General features: G+C 40.0%; 2 protein-coding genes across 3 annotated transcripts in view; one reads left to right on the top strand and one right to left on the bottom strand.

The window, feature by feature from the left end:
• The window catches only part of gfra4a (GDNF family receptor alpha 4a), a 166,773-nt gene that overhangs the window by 100,745 nt on the left and 45,954 nt on the right, over positions 1 to 20,074 (top strand). The window contains exons 2-3 of the mRNA XM_078278201.1: positions 14,025 to 14,306; positions 16,961 to 17,041. Of these exons, the coding sequence (XP_078134327.1) occupies positions 14,025 to 14,306; positions 16,961 to 17,041 (363 nt within the window). The remainder of the gene's footprint in view (positions 1 to 14,024; positions 14,307 to 16,960; positions 17,042 to 20,074) is intronic.
• Positions 110 to 8,271, bottom strand: LOC144535627 (uncharacterized). Of its 2 annotated transcripts, none has more exons than XM_078278163.1 (2): positions 8,180 to 8,271; positions 110 to 3,685 (listed from the first exon to the last, which is right to left on the bottom strand). In XM_078278163.1, the coding sequence occupies exon 2, from the start codon at positions 922 to 924 to the stop codon at positions 481 to 483; it is 444 nt and encodes a 147-aa protein (XP_078134289.1). In that variant the 5' UTR covers positions 925 to 3,685; positions 8,180 to 8,271; the 3' UTR covers positions 110 to 480. The 2 variants fall into 2 exon arrangements, with proteins under 2 accessions (XP_078134289.1, XP_078134291.1); XM_078278165.1 differs by lacking the exon at positions 8,180 to 8,271 and adding an exon at positions 7,942 to 8,169.

The following is a 20,074-nucleotide window of genomic DNA, read 5'->3' as shown; positions in this document are numbered from 1 at the left end:
CAATAATAGGCCTACAAGTACAGCTGAAAAGATTAGACGATTAAACACGTTTGTCATTTTTTGTGATTAACAATTTAGTTATTTTTACATACAAAACATACAACTCGCATCAGAATCAGAAAAAGCTTTATTGCCAAGTACGTTTTTTACACATACAAGGAATTTGTTTTGGTGTTATAGGTGCATGTCACACATTCTCTAAATATAAGAAGGTTAAGAAAATCAAGTATTAGAATATAAACAATATAAGTATAAATATATATATATATATATATACACACACAGTATTATGTTAAAAATAAAAAGAACAGTACAGCAGAGTAAGTACAGTGGCCTGTAGAGCCAGGGTTGGAGTGTGGAGAGAGTCAGGGTGGTTTCCGGGCCTTGTTGATAAGGCTAGTGGCGGAGGGGAAAAAACTGTTCTTGTGGCGTGAGGTTTTGGTCCTAATGGACCTCAGCCTCCTGCCAGAGGGGAGTGTCTCAAAGAGTTTGTTTGCCGGGGTGGGAGGGATCAGCCACAATCTTTCCAGCACGCTTCAGAGTCCTGGTGGCGTAAAGGTCCTGGAGCGGCGGCAGATTGCAGACAATCACCTTCTCTGCAGACCGAATGACACGCTGCAGTCTGCCCTTGTCCTTGGCAGTGGCAGCAGTGTACCAGATGGTGATGGAGGATGTGAGGATGGACTTGATGATGGCTGTGTAGAAGTGCACCATCATTGTCTTTGGCAGTTTGAATTTCTTCAGCTGCCGCAGGAAGTACATCCTCTGTGCTTTCTTGATGAGGAAGCTGATGTTCAGCTCCCACTTGAGGTCCTGGGAGATGATAGTTCCCAGGAAGTGGAAAGACTCCACAGTGTCAATTGTGGAGTCACAGAGGGTGATGGGGGCAGGTGGGGCTGAGTTCTTCCTGAAGTCCACAACCATCTCCACTGTCTTTAGAGCGTTGAGCTCTAGATTGTTTTGATTACACCAGGTCACCAGGTGGTCAGCCTCCCACCTGTAGGCGGACTCGTCACCATCAGAGATGAGTCCGATGAGGGAGGTGTCGTCCGCGAACTTCAGAAGCTTGATGGACTGGTGACTGGAGGTGCAGCTGTTGGTGTACAGGGAGAAGAGCAGGGGGGAAAGAACACAGCCCTGGGGCGATCCGGTGCTGATGGTCTGTGAGTCGGAGACGTGTTTCCCCAGCTTGAACTGAATGAGGTGCAACCTTTACATTGCGTGACATACTGTAGTTTCAATATTCCTACAGATTCTGTCCCACTCCTCATCATCCAGTGTAATACTCAGATCCCTTTTCCATGTATTTTTGAGGGCTGTCCAGGCTAAGCCCATGCATAAGCAAAGAAGAATGACCTTTTCCATATTTCAACAACAAACAGTTGATTGACAGAACAGTTTGGATCGTTTCCAGTTTCTAAAATGTAAGAAATTTTCTGCATTGAGTACTTTTACTTTTAATACTTTAAGTACATTTTACATACTTTTACTAAAGTAACATTTTCAATGCAGGACTTTTACTTGTAACAGAGTATTTTTTACAGTGTGGTATTATTACTTTTACTTAAGTAAAGGATCTAAATACGTCTTCCACCACTGCTCAGTACACAGTCATATAATGCTGTGTGGCTTTACTGTTGGTCAGTCCGTGGGTCAGTTGGATGGATTGCCATGAAATGTAATGCTTTTTCATGCTCAGGCTTGCTAACCAATGCCAGCCAATTAAGGTCTGGATCCGAGGATATGATGAATTTCAGAGTAAACTGATAAACTAATAAAGTTGTATCGGATCATATCGTATCGTATCATGCACAGAGGATGAACATAATCATTTTGGTGATCCTCTGACCTTTCCTCTAGCTTTAAAATGTGTCAGATACTTTGGTTAATGATCACCAAATACCTGAAAAACTAGTGACATCCCTGTAAGACTCAGCCGTGATTCATGTTCACAGCTGATGTACTAAACTTAGATGGTGAACGCGGTAATCATTATACCTGTTAACCACCAGCATGGTAACACTGTTACTGGGATCATGCTGACATTAGCATTTAACTCAAAGCCCTGCTGTGCCTCACAGACACCCATAGACTAATTATTGTCCATTTTTATGGAAATTCTTACAGTTTAAGAGACTAAACCGCCTCCCTAATGTAATAAGCTGTTCATCATGGCGGACATGGGGAAGGAAGGGATGATGTTCACCAGACTCCGAGCTCTTTCTCTCGAGTGGTTGACCTGTTTGAAAGTTTGAGTAGCCTAAGGATTCTCTTATACACATGTGTATGAAAGAAAAATATGTGACCCACACTGGGCAGCTGTACATCTTAACACTTTGAATGACGGTTTAGAAAAAAGGAAGAGAAGTTCTTTGATAGTTGCCAAGGACCTCGGTCTGCATGAAGGTGGATTCATTGTTTCATTCACCAGAATCTCTTCACTTCTTTTCTATAGTCACCCTCAGTTGTGGTGGCCCTCCAAAACGAAACTTTGGCAGGCAGCACTAAAATAACTTAACCATTGACCATTTTGTTCTCTTTCTTCTTCAGTTTGGCAGCTTATCACATCCAGTTTAATCTTGCATTGTATCGCTACTCATCTTTTTTTTTATTTTCACAAGCTGTTAGGTAGCCTCAAAGCCAGGAGAGGAGGGGTCTAAAAATAACAATACAATAAATACAATGGTGGTAATGTGATAAGTTCCAGTGCATGTGCTTATTTATACAACCAGTGAAGCATTTAGGATGCGGATTGCTTCTGGATAAGGGCTATTGTGGAAGCGATATGTATTTGTCTTATTAAAGCGTAGTCGTTTACCCGAAGGGAGAAGACTGATTAGAGGGTTTGCAGATGTGGTGTAGTTAAAAAAAATGAGAAAACAGGAGTACACAGCCAATTATTTTTGAAGCTGCTCCACACGACTCATGTACTGTACTGTTCATGGGCTGTAGAATTACCATACCATACAAAAGGTGAGCACACTTTCTATTACCAGTCTGTAGAGCTGTACCATTGCAACCTTTGACACTCCAAATTTCCTAAGCTGTCTGAAAAAGAATAGTCTTTGGCTTTCTTCTGGATGATGGTAGTCTCACATTGCCAGACCTTTATCTCCACAGTGCTGTGGAGGAGGGTCTAGCTAGTCTACACAACATTCCTGGATGGGAGAAAAACATGCTTTGGTTTATTGGCATTACTTTAGACCAATCACATCCTGGGGCGGTGCTAAGCGCCGGACGCAGGTATGATGCCTCTGCAAAATAGCCTCGGGAAGGAACTTATTTTGGTGGAACGTGTGCACGTAGGGAAGTAAGCTCTGGAATTAAAATGGCTGTTGAGTGTGTGATGAGAATTTTACTAAAAAAGATCAATATAATTTGATTGTCGGTTCTAGCTTGGAGGATGTTTCCCGAATCGACCTGAGTTTAGAATGCCAGCACAAGGAAAGCGGAAGGTGAGGGACATCTGGCGAAACCTCCCGCGGCACCGGAACAATCCCATAAATGAAACGTCATCGATATGGACTAGGATGATGGTGAAGTTGTCTTCCCATTTCAGGGAGGAGGAGATTGTGCTGTAGTCCCGATGAATTTGAACTGATTCGCTCTCTACCACCTGGTTGTTGATGACCCGCGGTACTGCAGTAGCTCTCCCTGTTTTTTTTTCGGAAGTCCACCACAAGTTCTTTAAAAAGAAAAAAGAAAAAAAGAAAAGTATTCACAAGTAGTAGAAACAGTAAAATACAAGTAGAGTACATCCTAGTTCTGCTGAGTTATATTTCCTTTTTGGGGATTGTTTGCGCTCAGATTAGTGAAAAAAGAAACAAACAAAAAAGATAATGTTTTCGACTCATTGTCAGCAGGATTACGGAACAACTACTTACCCGATTTTTATGAAAGTTGGTGGAAGTGTGTGGCATGGGCTAAGGAAGAACCCATTCGAATCACAGGGTGGACACCCAAATTATTTTTCACTTGTGTTAACATTGGGCATTAGTGCTGCATTCATGGGGTGTCGGAATAACCAGAAAAATGAATTCAAGACTGGGAAAATTCCAATAACATGGTGAGATAGGGCATGCCTTGGCGGAGGTCTGCACTCTCCATATGTCCTTGTAGTTTAACTATTTGTTCTGTAAACGTTCTTCCTAAGTTTAAAATTTTCTACACTTTTACTGGACATCTGTAATTATCTTAAAGTGCTCATATTATGCCTTTTGGCTTTTCCCCTTTCCTTTATTGTGTTATATATCTTTTTTGTGCACGTTATAGGTTTACAAAGTAAAAAAGCCCAAAGTCCGCCCCAAAGGGACTTACATCTCCAACAGAAAACACTGTTCACCAACTGCTCCAAACAGCTCTGTTGTAGTCCAGCCTTTACTTCAGAGACAAACGTGGTCACTTTGTAACACGTTATAATGCTCGCCTAGCTGCTAGCATGGCACGCCCTCATACTCTGCTTCTGACTGGTTAGAAGTCCTTACCTAGCTACTGTCAGGGCCCGCCCTCATACTCCGCTTCTGACTGGCTAGTAGTCCTTACCTAGCTACTGTCAGGGCCCGCCCTCATACTCCGCTTCTGACTGGCTAGTAGTCCTTACCTAGGTACTGTCAGGGCACGCCCTCATACTCTGCTTCTGACTGGCTAGTAGTCCTTACTGTACATGTGCGACTCCCAACAAAGATGGAACAGAAGTGAGATGTCTCACTCTGTAGCTAAAACAGAGAGCTCAACACACAGGGTGAAAAGAGGAGCTGCAGCAATGTGTAGTACAACAAAAATATGGTGTTTTCTGAAAATTAAACCACATAAAGCTATTCTGGTACAACCTCTAAATACAAGTCTAAATATGAGCACTTTAAATTTGAATGTACAATTTAAATCTGCAAATTAACTGCAGCCATGACATAAACATGGTGGAGTTAGAACCTCAACTCAACATCCACTTACTGGCTTCCTCTGAAGGCATTTCTACTTCTGTTCAACATTATTATAATCTCATGCAGTACCTCTAATTTATATTTGCATAAAGAGTTGCTTTATTATCATACTGTAATATCCCATTTAGATTTTTTTTTTCCGAGCTACTGATTGAAGTCTTGTCCTTTATTTCTTTTCAAATACAAATCTATCTTCAGTGGGTTAATCATTTCATTCACCCATCACACCATTCACTGCACTGTCGCATTCTGAAATCAATTTATTATTATTATCTTGCACAACATAAATATGTCTGCAAAAAGTATGATCTCTACTTTTTTTTTTTTTTAATAAAATAGTTTTTTTAATCATCCCCCTTCACACACACACACACACACACACACACACACACACACACACACACACACACTCTTTCCATTCTGAGAAGACAAAGAAAATAGCAGTTGCGTGGTTTTTCTGGAACAGCTGCGGAATGATATTGACTTTCTTCAAGATGGATTAGTCACTGAGGAATCCGGGAAGGAAATTAGTATCCTGCATCATGGCCAGAGTGGTCTCTTGGTTCTCCTCTAAATTTCATCATGTTTTGCTCAATCAATGATAGAGACCAAAATGACCCCTATTACAGTGTATTCTAAGGACCAATTATAGTCTGATGAAGTCTTGCTGCAAATTATATTCATGATAACGTGTCTAAATTGTTTTTTCATCATTGTCTGACTGTGTATGAGTGGATTTAATGTACACAAGCATGCTTGTTCTTTCACATTGACGTGTTTTTGTGTGCGAGCATTTCTAGGAATAATATTTTTTTTGTTTTGGCAACACCGCTGGGGATGAGACAGGGCATTATTAGTAGCTGTGAAAACAGAGACAACATAGCAGAAGAAACCCCAGCAGACACAGTGAGGCATCTTGGTTAAAAGTGTTTGGGGAGGCACAGTTAGCTAACAGGGAACAACCGTATACTGTAACAAAAGCATGGTCCCTTGGTAGTCTCGTCAAAGATTTGCCAAACAATCCAAGAGCCTGTTTTTATCTCTACCAGGATTCATCACACTGTCCATAGCAAGTCGCTCAGCCATACAGGGACTGATGGAGAGGAGAAAGATGGTTTTAATGCGTGATCGAGTCAACAAATCATAAACAAAATATAAGTTACAAACAACAACATGCACAGTGCATCCGCTCAAACTGAGAAAACAAATTTGTTTTTGTAAAGTAATTTGTACCACTGCGTTGAAAAAAAAAAGAAAAAGCATTTCAAGTCAAGTTTATTCATATAACATGATCATACAATGTCTCAATTGAGTTTAAGCCTGGAGCAAGTGATTACTTTCAGTATCAATCAATCTATTGATACTTCTTTTACTTAAAGTTGCAAACCGTTGAGACTGAACATATATGCAAAACTTTGACAACATATTTCTTCTGTTTTCCCCTAACATGTTTATAATACATGCTTTCATCGCAATACAATATATGCTTGTAGCAACTAAGCGTGATTAATGTTACGGTCATGTTAAAAGAGTGGTAAATAAATATTTTATAAGCCAACAATGGAATTATAATGAATCCCACACTTTGATTCTCTCTTAAGGGAAGGCAACTTTAAAGACAAATAAGGAGTGAAGTTGTTACTTTGTTTTAGTTTTCTGCGATATTTTCTCCCCAAAACTTACTGTACTGCAGTACCATTGACATCAATGTCTCTGCTCTCCTAGTTGTATCATCATTATTCATTTTATGAACACTTCACAGTGATGAACTTAAGTTATCGAGATTGAAATCTTGTTGAGCTTCCTTTATGTGACGTAACGAGTGCAGTGCTTTCTGTGGAGCCGCTCTTATAGGTTTTAAAGTGCTCATATTATGCTTTTTGGCTTTTTGCCTTTATTGTGTTATATATCTTTTTTGTGCATGTTATAGGTTTACAAAGTGAAAAAGCCCAAAGTCCCCCCCAAAGGGACTTACCATCTCCAACAGAAAACACTGTTCACAAACTGCTCCAAACAGCTCTATTGTAGTCCAGCCTTTACTTCAGAGACAAACGTGGTCACTTTGTAACACACGTTATAATGCTCGCCTAGCTGCTAGCATGGCACGCCCTCATACTCTGCTTCTGACTGGCTAGTAGTCCTTACCTAGGTACTGTCAGGGCCCGCCCTCATACTCTGCTTCTGACTGGCTAGTAGTCCTTACCTAGCTACTGTACATGTGCGACTCCCAACAAAGATGGAACAGAAGTGAGATGTCTCACTCTGTAGCTAAAACAGAGAGCTCAACACACAGGGTGAAAAGAGGAGCTGCAGCAATGTGCAGTACAACAAAGTATGGTGTTTTTTGAAAATTAAACCATGTAAACCTTTCTGATATAACCTCTAAATACAATTATGAACCTGAAAATGAGCATAATATGAGCACTTTAAAGGAAGCTTTCTCCCGTTGGCTGCTAGTTAGCGGCTGATGGCACTGACTGATGCCTGCTGGCTGTTTTTGATTGTAAGGTATTCTTGTTAATCTCACCTATTGTTGTCTACGAAATTATATGTTGCAGCTGTAAATCAACATGTTTATATGCTTCCATGGCTTTGGGGTTTCATTCAATTTATGTCCCACAACTCTGTCAACAAAAAGATTATATTTTTTGAGTTACTGCTAATTTGGACAGTCCCACGCTTTGTCTGTCAAAAAACATCTTTGCTGTGTTTAACTGCGAGAGTAAAGCTCGTACTGACCGAGATCAGAGGAAGTAAAAGTGAAATCAGTTTTGCTTTGGGGTAACCTTGTTTCCTTGACAATATTTCTTTAATTTTAGAATCTGCTCCTTGAACCATTCCAGGTGTGTTTGCGTGCGAGTGAGGGACGAGAGGAGGGGGAGAACAGAGGGATAAATGGAAAGGATGACGCAAGCAGAGAGGAAATCGGAGAGAAACAAAGAGGAGTAGAAACAAAAAAAAATGCAGAGAGAGAGAGAGAGCGCTCAAACAGATAATTTACCTCAGTGGGATAAACATGAAGGCATATAGGATGGAACGAATCTGAATGACAAGGCAACTGATTTCTCCTAATTGGTTTTGACTGTCTGTCTTTGAACTGCCGGCGCCGCGGCTCTGTTTCCAGGCAAACAGTTATCTCTTGCGATCTGAAGTGCTGCTTAATTTCTTCGACAAATATCAAACCTCTCTCCACACTAGATTAGTTGCAATTTAATAAGACTTGCACTGCGGCTGCTCACCAGGGTTCTTCTCTTGCCTTGAAGCCGAGGGAAGCCAAACCTGGCTTCTAGGTTCTTCTGTGCTCCACCTTCCATATCAGAACACCCACACACACCACCCACATACAGTATCTGACTGCTCCCACCTGCAGTTCCGCATACTTGTGTAAGAGAAGCAAAAAAAAAAAACATGTTTTAAGTATTGTTTCTCTTAAACAGAGTGAAGAAAACTTCCACAGGGTGAGATAATATCCTGTATTTCCAATGCAAATCTACATTTGAAGAGTTTTCTTGGAGCGAGTGAAGGATCTCGACATAAAACTGATTCCTTTGCTTTTTTTTCAAGGTCCTTATTATCTCACCCTGCGTTTTTTTCTTCCCCTCCCTTTGCTTTCTATAAAATAAATCAGATTTTAAGACTCTATAGTGGAACAAATGGGAAATTGGATGGGGATATTTCTGTTGGCACACTAAGTGCCACCTGTCAAGACCTCAGCAGAGATGAGCTCTTCACTTGAGTGGCAGATGCTTTCTCTCAATAGCATCCACTAACATCCCCTAACCCATCAACATGCTTCTTGCCTCACTGTCTGTCTAGACTTTTATTGACAGCTTGCCTCCAGATTAGCTGACTCCGAAAGGCGCATGGCAGTTAACCCCTTTTTTTTCTTCAAGTACAGCAGGCTTCAGCTCAGGATGTAGACTGGATTCAGATATGTTGTACCCTTTTATCTGATCATCTCGAGAGTCATATAACCCAGGGAGAGTTCCTTCGAGTTACAGTTTGAGCCAAACAAAGACGTAGGATTAGTCTGCCAGTGGAAAATGAACAAGCCCTGTCTTCATTAGGAAACCTCTCTTTTGCTCCTTATCACTTGATTGAGCCGTGATGGAATCTGATTTGATTAGGATTTAATTACTGAACCGACTCGCTGCACAGAACATCTCACCAAGTTGCCGGTGACACAGAAATGCTTTTGGACATGATCTCTGGTAATCAGAGGCAGTGAATAACCAATTCTGCTCACTTGTTTAAAACTAATCACTATCAGTTCAGATTGTTTTCGATTCTTTCTAAAAATACTAAGAGAGCTGCACTGTTCTAGATATTAACCCCTTAGCATTCCAGGGTTTTTTTCCCCTTAAGGAGCTTTAAATTTGGAGAAATCCTCTTATTCCAGCCTGTCTCACAGTATTTCATATATATATATATATATATATATATATATATATATATATATATATATATATATATATATATATATTCCTTCCAGCTCTTTTATCGAAGCTATGTGTTTACACTGGGTGACATTTTCATACCCAAGACTCCATATTGTTATGGCTACACCTTTCCCTCAAATCGAAATATTCTATATATCTTATCACTTTATACACATTTCATCATTATCCAGTCTGACATATTTGGCGTTTGGAAACTTTGGGATTTCGCTGGAGTTGAAAATAAAGTTCAGTGTGTTTGTACAAAGTTTGGCTGCACAGTAAGAGTTTGTAGTTAGCCAATTTACATTTAAATTTGAATACATTTTGTATGTTTTATACAGTTGAAAGTCACTTAAAGCTTTGTTTTAAGACTTCTTTTGTTGGCACTAATTTGAGTTGGTTGAGTAATTTTGTTTTGTTTGCCTTTGTACATATACTGTGAATGAGTATATTCAATATTTTTGATAATAAAATGATTAAAGCACAAAAAAAAAAGATTTATCCAAGCTAGCATCATGGCTCTAGAGATGTTAGGTTGAGATGTCGTTTGATCTTTGGTCCAGATTTAAATATCTCATCATTTTTTGGATGGATTGCCATGTCATTTGATACATGATTAGTATACATCCATTGCACCCAAACAATGAATCCTAATGACTTTTGTGATCCCCTGACCTTTCCTCTAGTGCCACCAGCAGTTTGACATTTTGGGTTTTGAGTGAAATGTCTCAACAACCATTGGATGGTTGAACACATGACATTTAGTGCAGACATTCATGTCCCCTTTAAGAGAAATTATAATAACTTTGGTGATCCCTTAACATTTCATATAGTGCCATTAAGTACAGCCTCACAGAGCATGACTCTCAAATCTTAGTCCTGTTGATTTGTAGTTTGAAACTATGTAGTCTTGCATTAGCTGGCTTCACCACATATAACATTCTGAGATGGGAGAAAAAAACCCCGCTGTGGGTTGTTTGCATTTCTTTAAACCAATCACAATTGTCTTGGGCAGGACTAAGCTCTGGAGGCAGCGACTGTGGCTCTGCAAAATAGTCTCGGGAAGAACTTGTTTTGGTGGAACATTTGCACCCGGCAAAAGAAAACGCAACGTGCAATATTAAATTAACTGTTCACACAATAAGGTAATGTGACTATTTAAATAAGCTGGATACATGGTTAAATGTCATTTACTCTTACTAGTGTATCGCTCTGTATAACGTTACTTCGGCCACAGCAATCCCACCAATCAGTCTCAAAATGTCCCAGTTAGAAATGCCGTAAACATTCTGTGTAAATCTTTACAACCATTCTCCGAAAGAACCAAGCAGGACTGCCTTGTTGCTCGATCCAAATGTGTTTCCTGAAGTGAACTGAGTTTGAGAACGGCAACACAGAGTGGAAGTTGAGGGACTTTGTCAGGCTTTATCCTGGAAATGTACTTTGGTTGATCCAGACTAGGAACAATGCTCTCAGATGTTGTGTCTGTTGTTTACTCTTATAATAGTATTTTAGTACATAATATGTATGTGAATTATCCCAAACCAGACACATGGATGGATTAAACAACACTGCATCACTTTTTAGAGTGAGTCTTAGAGCTGTTAGACAGATGGGAATAAGCAAGTATTTACTGTCCTCAGTAGAATAAAGCTTGCATGTTATTAGTGCCACATGAAACAAGACAGTAAACAAGTTGTTCTCTTCCCCCACACACATACACACACATATACACACACACACAAATGATGCAGCCCGTCTCTGGGCCAATATGTAACAAATATGACACCTCATTGTGACTGGAGCTGAAACATTTCAGTGTAATTTTGAACATGTCAGGATGTATTGGAGAGATGCATGATCCCCCCCCAAGTATCATCACCATCCAGTCAGTGGTGTCAGATTTATTCTATGTGACAACTGTATGAATTCATGAATAATATAGCACCCCCTCTCAGGTTTTATGAATGTCATTTTAAAATGCTGGAATAAAGTAGTGAGATGGATCGTTGAACAAGTTTGATCGCTTCTGACACGGGATTTAAATGTTAGCCAATTATTAAATTAAACACAATTGACATTATTTTACCAGTGATACAAGCTTACATCATTCACCAATTTGTTTTGATTTGCTTAAAGAGCAATCCACTGACTTCACACATCAAAGTCAGTTTACTTGCAATGGTTGTGTAATGTCTTCTGTGGCCCTGGAAGAGACAAGAAATAACCCTGATGAGGTCATAGTGATGTCATCAGTGTTATCTCAGCTCATGCATGGAATTTGTAAGACATGGATATTTATCATAACCTGACGCGCCAGATGGTTTGTTAACCAATGTTGGGCAAGTTACTTCCAAAATGTAATACCTTATAGATTACTAGTTACTGTCATTATATAGTAAGTAGTTATATTACGATATTACTGTCTCTGAATCGTAATGCTTTCCACTACTTTTACATTACTTTTGAGTTAATTTTACCAAAATAACAGCAGAGGTATGACTTGGCAGGTAGTTTGTGAATTTCACCACGGGATCGATAAAGTCTCCTCTTTATACACTTTAATACATCATAGATTATACATAATATTTTGTATAATTAATATGAATATGCAAAGTAACTAAAGCTATAAAAATAGAGAAGTAAAGCGTACAATAGGCAAGTTGGAGAAAATGAAAATACTTAATTAAAAGTACCTTACAGTTGTATTGAAGGCTGATAAAATGCAATGATATTTACGTGTAGCAAGCCTAAACATTAATTCCCGACATGTTTCTATCTGTCAGCAGCTCGGACACACGCCTGTCCGCGCTGACGTACCGTCACCTGTTGGGACACAGATGTTGTCCATAGCGTCTCTGGTTCTGGCTCTGACCACGGGGAACAGAGACGGGACAGCACCTCGCATCAACGCAGCGTAAAAAATAATGTCCATCTCACAAATGTATCCGCCTCTGCAGTCATCTCAACCATCGAATACAGCAACAGGAAATAACACTCACGTCTTTTGTTTTCCTGTGTAGAAATGTTTTGCAGTATTGGTGAATTCTTAAAAAAACAAAACACCACTAAATGTTGCGTTAAAATGCGTTTTACGGGTATAATATTACCAAATTTAATTAGTAATGCGTTATATGTGGCCGGGTTGGGTCAGTGGGTAAAGCTATTAGGAGCACATTTACATAGACGTTTATGCCTCCACGCCGAGGTCCAGGGTTCGAGTCCGACCTGTGACGATTTCCTGCATGTCTTCCCCCTCTCTCTCTCTCTCTCTCTCTCTCTCTCTCTCTCTCTCTCTCCTTTCTCACCTAGCTGTCCTGTCCATCAAAGGCGGAAAAGCCCCAAAAAATAATCTTAAAAAAAAAAAGTAATGCGTTATAGTACTGCGTTACAGCAAAAAGGAATACATTACTGTAATTGCGTTACTTTTGTAACGCGTTTCTCCCAACACTGTTGTTAACACATCATGATCTGAGAAGCCGTCATTGGAAACTGTTTGGAAAAGGGTAGGCACTTTTCAAAAATATAGCTGGCAGGTGATTGGATGAACCATCTTATCACGTCCGCCATTGTTGTTATGAAAGAACAGTCGTGGCCGTCACACGTGGCCTGTAGCTGCCACTGATTCCTCACAGGATGCTGATTAGTTCGGTAAGCTAGTAGTTCAGACACAAAGGCATTACTTGAAGCTTGACGAGATTGATTTTCGTGTGATATGTGATCCTGCAATTCTCGCGTGATCTTGTGATATCGCAACAATCCAGCTGCGGTGCAAGGTAACATTTACCAGGCAAGGTCTAACAAAGGATCCAAAGAGTTACATGATGCGAAGTGTAGGATCTAGAGTTTGTCTTTAGAGCTTGACCCATATTGGAGGGGGAAAAAAGTCATGATATCTGCTGCGTCTTTTTTTATCTGTCTCTCACAAGTCCCACAACTCTATAAAACGTAATGGGTGCCTTTAAGTTAAATTTTGAACTTCACAAAGTCAACAAGCATGGCCCCAACCAACTGCTCAATATGTGGTACTGGTACGGGAGGGACACATGCTGAATAAGAACAATGTAATGTTTACAGTTGTTTACTGGAAAGAAACAACTTAATGTTATATTAATAGTATAGATTTTAATTTCTTCCCATATCAGTTCAGTTGACCTTTCAAATTCAAATCACTGCATCACTGTATCACTGTTTTTTGGGGGGGAAACAGTCCCACTTCTTTATTATCTTTATTGGCAAGAGAGTTGCAACATTACAGTAAATAACAGTAACAAACTAAAAAAACAAACAGTTGGAGACAGATTCACTTGCTCTCCATCATTCATGCAGTCCTGCTGATGAATTTATTGCAGCTGTTTCGATGTGGCCATTTTGAGTCTTGTATAATTCCATTTTTCTTGCAGTTGTGCTTCTTGTACTCAAGATACGTAGGCAAGGCATGGCAGCTTTATTGATATACCACATTCCAGCAACAACGCAATTCAGAGTGCTTTACACAAGTATGTGTCAGCTATCCATTAAGATTTCTTCAATAAATGTTATGTTCAACTGAAGCTTCACTGAACAGGTGTACAGAAAACCGATCCCTAGACCTGTCTCCTGCTCAGATTTCACTAACCTGTCCTCTCTCTGTCTTGTCCTGCAGGAGTCCCACGCCTGGCGCTCTCTTCAGGCGGGAGGGACTGCCTGCGCGCCGGAGACACCTGCTCCAGCGACGACACCTGCAGCCCGCGACTGCGCACCCTCCGGCAGTGTGTGGCGGGGGACGGCAGTGTGAAGCTGGGGCCCGGGGCGCGAAACCAATGTGAGAACGCCATGACGGCGCTGCTGTCCACTCCTTTGCACGGCTGCCAATGTAAACGAGGCATGAAGAAGGAGAAGAACTGCCTGAGTATCTACTGGAGTCTGCATCAGTCCGTGCTACACGGTAAGACCGGCATTAACAAACACAATCTGATGGTTCTGCTCCCGAAAGGTGGGCGAGCAGTTACAGTGTGTTTTCAGGATTATCAAGTGTGTGCCTCCCATTACACATGAATTAGGCTTCCACCTCCAGAGAGCTCAGCAGTTAATTCCAGGCTGGACTAAAAACAGTGATTATTGTGTAAAGAATAGTTAAATGTGAGGCTCTGATTCCTTTTGTTCCACCCACACTCATTTTATTTTCTCATTTTTGTGCTTATTCCAAATGCTTTGCACTACCATTGTCATTCCCTTCATTGGACCCCATTATTTGTGCAACATTTACATTCAAATTTAGGCATTCAGCATATATTTCTATATTTAAAACAACTGAAATGAGTGCAACAGTATAACAAGGTTGACAACATTATGACTATGCTGCAAGTCAAGTGCAAATGTAAAAAAAATACATGACATGGACAGAGATGGCAAAAGTACTCACTTCCCATACTCAAATAGAAGTACAGATACTTGTGTTAAAAAATAACAGAAGAAGTAGAAAAAGTAGAAGTACTGATTTAACTTCTTTACTCAAGTAAAAGTAACAAAGTACAGGCTTGGAAATTTACTTAAAGTATAAAGGAAAAGTAAGCTTGCGAATGAGAACCATTTTTTATGCAAAGCTACCTGGATCACACAAATGTTACTAGAGTGCAAGCTGAGAAACTTCATGGGACATGGAAAAGAGGCTCTTTATATGTCATTGCCTACATTTTAAATGGATGTCTGCCAATAGGCCTAAAACATCACATATACAGTATGATTATTGTGACAGAGACTGCGACTCCAGGTTAATAAGATTCTGACTGAGTAGCAAGATATGAATTCAATTGTGATTCTGTGAGAATTCACAGATCCAGTTTCTCTTTTTTAATCTTCCCCTTAACATTTAAAGGAATCTACATGTATGTGTGTGTTCTCAAATATGGCTTCTGGAAAGAAAATAAAGGATAAAATATGAATTACTAAACAGACATTAATTAAGAAGTTCCCCATACTTTTAGAGTTACGCAGCACATTGGCCAGGAGTCATTCTTGATGCCTACTATCTCAAACATCTCTCTCAGATAAGGCCAAGGATGATTGAGAGTATCTTGCTGCTTGTCTGACGAATCTCTGGGACCTCCGTTTTCTTCATGTCGCCGTCCATACTACTATGTGCTAACGTTACTGCCATCAAGCCGCAATGATTTGCCATGAATGAATGCCACCGAATCTGTTAAGTCTTGTAGTGGTGCGTCAAGTGCAACGTATATTCCCATCCAATTAGATTGAATTCAGTAATAAATAATAACGGAATAACGGCGAAAAATAATAACGGTCACTACATTGAAATTATTTGAAACTAAACTAACGAGCCAATTATGTAAAATGTAAGTAGTAGAAAGTACCGATATTCGTGTTAAAAATGTAAGGAGTAAAAGTAAAACGTCGGCACAAAAAGAAATAGTAAAGTAAAGTAAAAATATCTGAAAAATCTACTATTGTACAGTAACTAAGTATTTGTACTCCGTTACTTCTCATCTCTGGACATGGAGATAATGAACTAGTAAAACAAACCATAAAGCTTATACATACATGATATAAATGCATCATTAATAATGTCTGAAACAGCTGAAGCAAACTGCTTTAAAATGGGTAATATTAACTTTCAGGCATTTTAGCAGAATTTGTCAATCAATGCATACTTAAATATCTGTCATATTCCTTTAGGCAGAGGTCCCTCCCCAGTTAACATTGATTTTGTGGGTTAGGGGTAGTGACGTCCAGATGTCGAGATTAAAACTGCCTTCAAACTTTGATTAAGAAATCTTTAAATGATGCTTTCTTTGTGTTTTTTGCATTTGATATATTTTGACATCAAGACCATTCTCTTTGATACATTAAACAAGCTGCATTTATGAACTCATGCATGCTGCAGTTTGGACAAAGATTATATGGCCTCTTTACAGCTCCTTCAGTAAACTCCTGCTGCTTTGAGAAGCTTAAAGTGCTGATTGCTGATTGATCTTTTGTATAAGTTAAAGGGCAGCAAATTTGTATGACCTGCATTTGTTGCTGTGTTTGTGATTGTAGATAATTTAAGAGCAAGAGTTAAACTTCTTTTTGATGAAGTTAATGCTGAATTACCAAGTGGGCAACTGTCCTGAGGCCCCACACCCCCCCAAAGAGGCCCAAACGTCACTGACTCTCTGAATTGGTTTTGTTGACTAGATTGATTGCTAATTTGTTTGGGAATGAGCGCCAGTAAAGTACAATATAAAGTAAGTTTCAAAATCGAGTTTTAGGTCCGTTAGTATGTTTTATTAGAGGGGCCATGTGCAATAGTAGGCACAAATGTTGCAAGTCTTTGCTAAAGCTGATTTCCATAATTCTGGTTGGTCATCTGGTCTCTGGTCTGCTACTTGACACGGTACATACACAATGCACACAGGGCACATTTTTACCCAAAAGTCCCCTAACAGGTTAATCCTTTTCATGTAACTTTTATGATATATAGTGAGTGTTTCAGGGGGACAATTAAAAGACAAATTCTGCATTCAAAAGAAGAAGAAAAAAACAGCATTATTTTTGGGTTGTCATGACAACAGAACTAAGCTCTCTCCTCTGTGTTGGCAGGACTCAGCCTGGTGGATAACTACCCGTATGAACCAGAGGAGAGGGGCTCCGACTACGTCCGTCTGGCCTCTATCGCTGCAGGTAGGTGGGCTGGCTGCCACTGCTACCAGTGTTTCTCTGCTTCTGCCTTTAGTTACTCCAACTGAGTAAGGAGAAACAAGTTATTAAGACAATCAAAAGCATATATTTTTCAAAAAAAAACAAAAACTAGGTCCCAACCAAGTTATGTGTCAATGAAAGAGTAAATGGAGAGGTTTTGACGGAGTAGACAGGTGTGTGCAGGTGGGTTTGCAAAGTGTTTGGTGAGTAACAACCCACACTTCTTTCACTCCTGTCTTGCCTCTGAGCTTTTGGGCAGGCCGCAGGGCTGGTATGTGCTGCTGTTAGGCCCCAAGGCACAGATCAATTACCTATTTACTTTGATAAGAAGAGAGAGAGAGAGAGAGAGAGAGAGAGAGAGAGAGTGAAGAGCAGAAAGAAACACGAAGAAAAAAAGTAATGGTGAGAGGGAGAATGAGATGGAGGAAGCCAAAAAATGAAAATGGAAGACAGACAAAGCTGTTTTGTTTACTCAAACAAGACTGCAATATTTTTTTCTGTTGGAGGGTTGGAAAAGGGAGAGGCTGCACACAAATGAGGAGAGGACATAAAGTCAACTGTTTTCTCCGACGGCAATTATAAACTGGATGAGTGAAGCTGAGATGGAGAATCTGCGAAACTTAAATAATGACTTAAATGAAGTGATTAGTATGGAAGGCATTCATGCATATGACATACAGTATAACGATAAATGTTCCACATACGCACAAAAATAAGTTTAAACAAGTGGATAATTACATCTCAAAGGAAGGACACATCTTAATTTATACATTTAAAGGTGCATTTAAGCGATGCTGTGTGAAGATTGTTTATATTTGAATACTACACCCCCTTCAGGATCTCTGCCCCCCAGATTCATGGACGCGCATTGCCAGAGCGACTACTTCACTTAGTTTCTCTGCTGACTAAACAAAATATGGCAGAGTGGATATTAGCTCACGTTAGGTCGTGGAGTATCAAACTGTCACTATTGCTGTAAAACCAACCAGCAGCCATCACAAACAATAGCAAACGGATGAGGTTCAACTGACCACAAACGGTGAAACGACAAAGCTGACGTTATTACTCGCTTGTCCATCAGGACGAGATCCCTCATCAGCTTTCATTCCTTTGAAACTACGGAGGTTTCTGCAGCGTTGAAAAGCCTCAATGATGTTAACAAGGCTCTTTCTCCTTTCCTGGTCATACAACTTCTTTTTTCATTGGTATTCTTTTGCTGTTTTCTCTGCCAACTCTCCTTGATAACTACTGCCATCTAGGTGTTGTTTCTGCCCACCCCTTCTGACCAAGAATAGATCCAAATTCTATTTTGTACCACAAGCCATAAAAGCCTTAAATCAGTCAAAATAAGCTAGATGTCCAGCTGGCCTGGTCATACCCAAGAGTGTATAGTGTATTGTAGTGTGTGATGTATGTTCTTCATGTTATGTCTGTCGGTGTCTGATGTAGGTACTATTTTAGTTTGTATCATACATTATCTGATAACCTGTCATGAAGTGCCTTGCGACTGTGCCGCAAACCCAACTGCCCCACTGGGACAATAAAGTTATCTACTACTCTACCCCCCTCTAATTTTTCTACTACTGGACAATTAATTGCATGTGGGGTGTTTTTCTGCAACATATATGGTGTCATTTTAGAGTATAATAATGAGCGGCTCAGGAGAGAATAAGTGGAAGCAGTGATTTCTTATTTACCATGGGATCACGTATCCTCGTGATATTAAAGCTGCACAAGGTAGTTTTGTATGTTGGCGGCTCCTAATGGCAATAAGGGATCAGTGTCAAATACAACTTTTATGACTTTAAACCTGAAGTAATGCAAGTTGACATTAGCAAACAGCACATGCTGTTTTTATACCACAGGGCTAAGAAAGGCAAATTATTTAACAGTGGTTTTAGGCCAGTTCAGGACACAGTTTGCATAATAGCCCTAAAGGTAAACTCAGGTTGTGATCAGGTTATGAAACAGTTTACACTAACACAGCTTTACATGGAGTCCATTAAACTTTAAGGCACTCATCTGAAATCCGTTATTTGCCCCCAGCACTTTAAAAACTGCATGTGCTCACCAGCAAGTTAAAGAATGATTCTGGTTTATTACAACTTGGATCCGAATTACTTATGTTTGACCATCATTTTTTTCTGATTATAATAATTTTGTAGCCTAGAAATCTAGATGCACCCTAGCGGCAGCACATGTAATTTGCAGCCAGGGTCAGTCTAGCAACTCTCCTTTGGCTTGCGAGCTGGTAAAACCAAATTCTGGTCAGGCCAATCACATCGTGTTTAGAGTCAGTGGGCGGTCTTAACATAAGGATGGCAGAGTTGCGGCGGTTCCGCATTAATTCCCTGCTACTTGAAAACAAAGAAGATGGCTGCAGCTTTGGCCGCGACTCTGGAAGACTTGGAGTTAAGCTTTCTTTGAGAAAAGAACAAAGAACGGTACTGAAGTCATTCTTACAAAAGGAAGATGTTTTCGGAGTTTTAATCTATTAACTAGCGTTGCTCTGGTTGGCTATGAGTGCAGAGGGAATTTGAAAGACAACGTTTATCCCGCCCCTCGGACTGAGCTCTGTCAATGGTGAATTCCCAGACCCAACATCTTGATGTGGGTCTGGCTTGTCAGGCTAATAATTTTGTACTCACTGAAGTAATTATTGAGATCTGGGAATGCAGTGACATGTCTAAAATGAAGATGTTTAAACCTAGCTTAACCAGACTTATTTGGAAGAGAGAACTAAGGAGATTAAAACCCAAATATCCAAACACCTATCAAAGTTTACAGACTCCCCTCTTTGTTCAATTTTGACCCTCTGTACTTTTAGTTGTTGTGCATGCACAGTTTTATTGTGCAATGAGGGAACATTTCTTACCTTGCACCACAGTTGGATTCTCGCAACATCACAAGATCACGCAAACATCGCAGGATCACATATCGCACGAAAATCCATCTTGTCTTCAAGTAGTCTCACATTGCTAGACCTTCCTCCACAGCGCTGCGGAGCAAGGTCTG

This window comes from Sander vitreus, chromosome 20 (assembly GCF_031162955.1).
Source record: "Sander vitreus isolate 19-12246 chromosome 20, sanVit1, whole genome shotgun sequence".
NCBI classification, from domain to species: Eukaryota; Metazoa; Chordata; class Actinopteri; order Perciformes; family Percidae; genus Sander; species Sander vitreus.
This window is presented reverse-complemented; position numbering and strand designations above follow the sequence as displayed.

What these genes read in the sequence shown, in the direction of transcription:
- LOC144535627 (XM_078278163.1), bottom strand. Translation starts at nt 924, where the DNA reads ATGGTTGTGGACTTCAGGAAGAACTCAGCCCCACCTGCCCCCATCACC.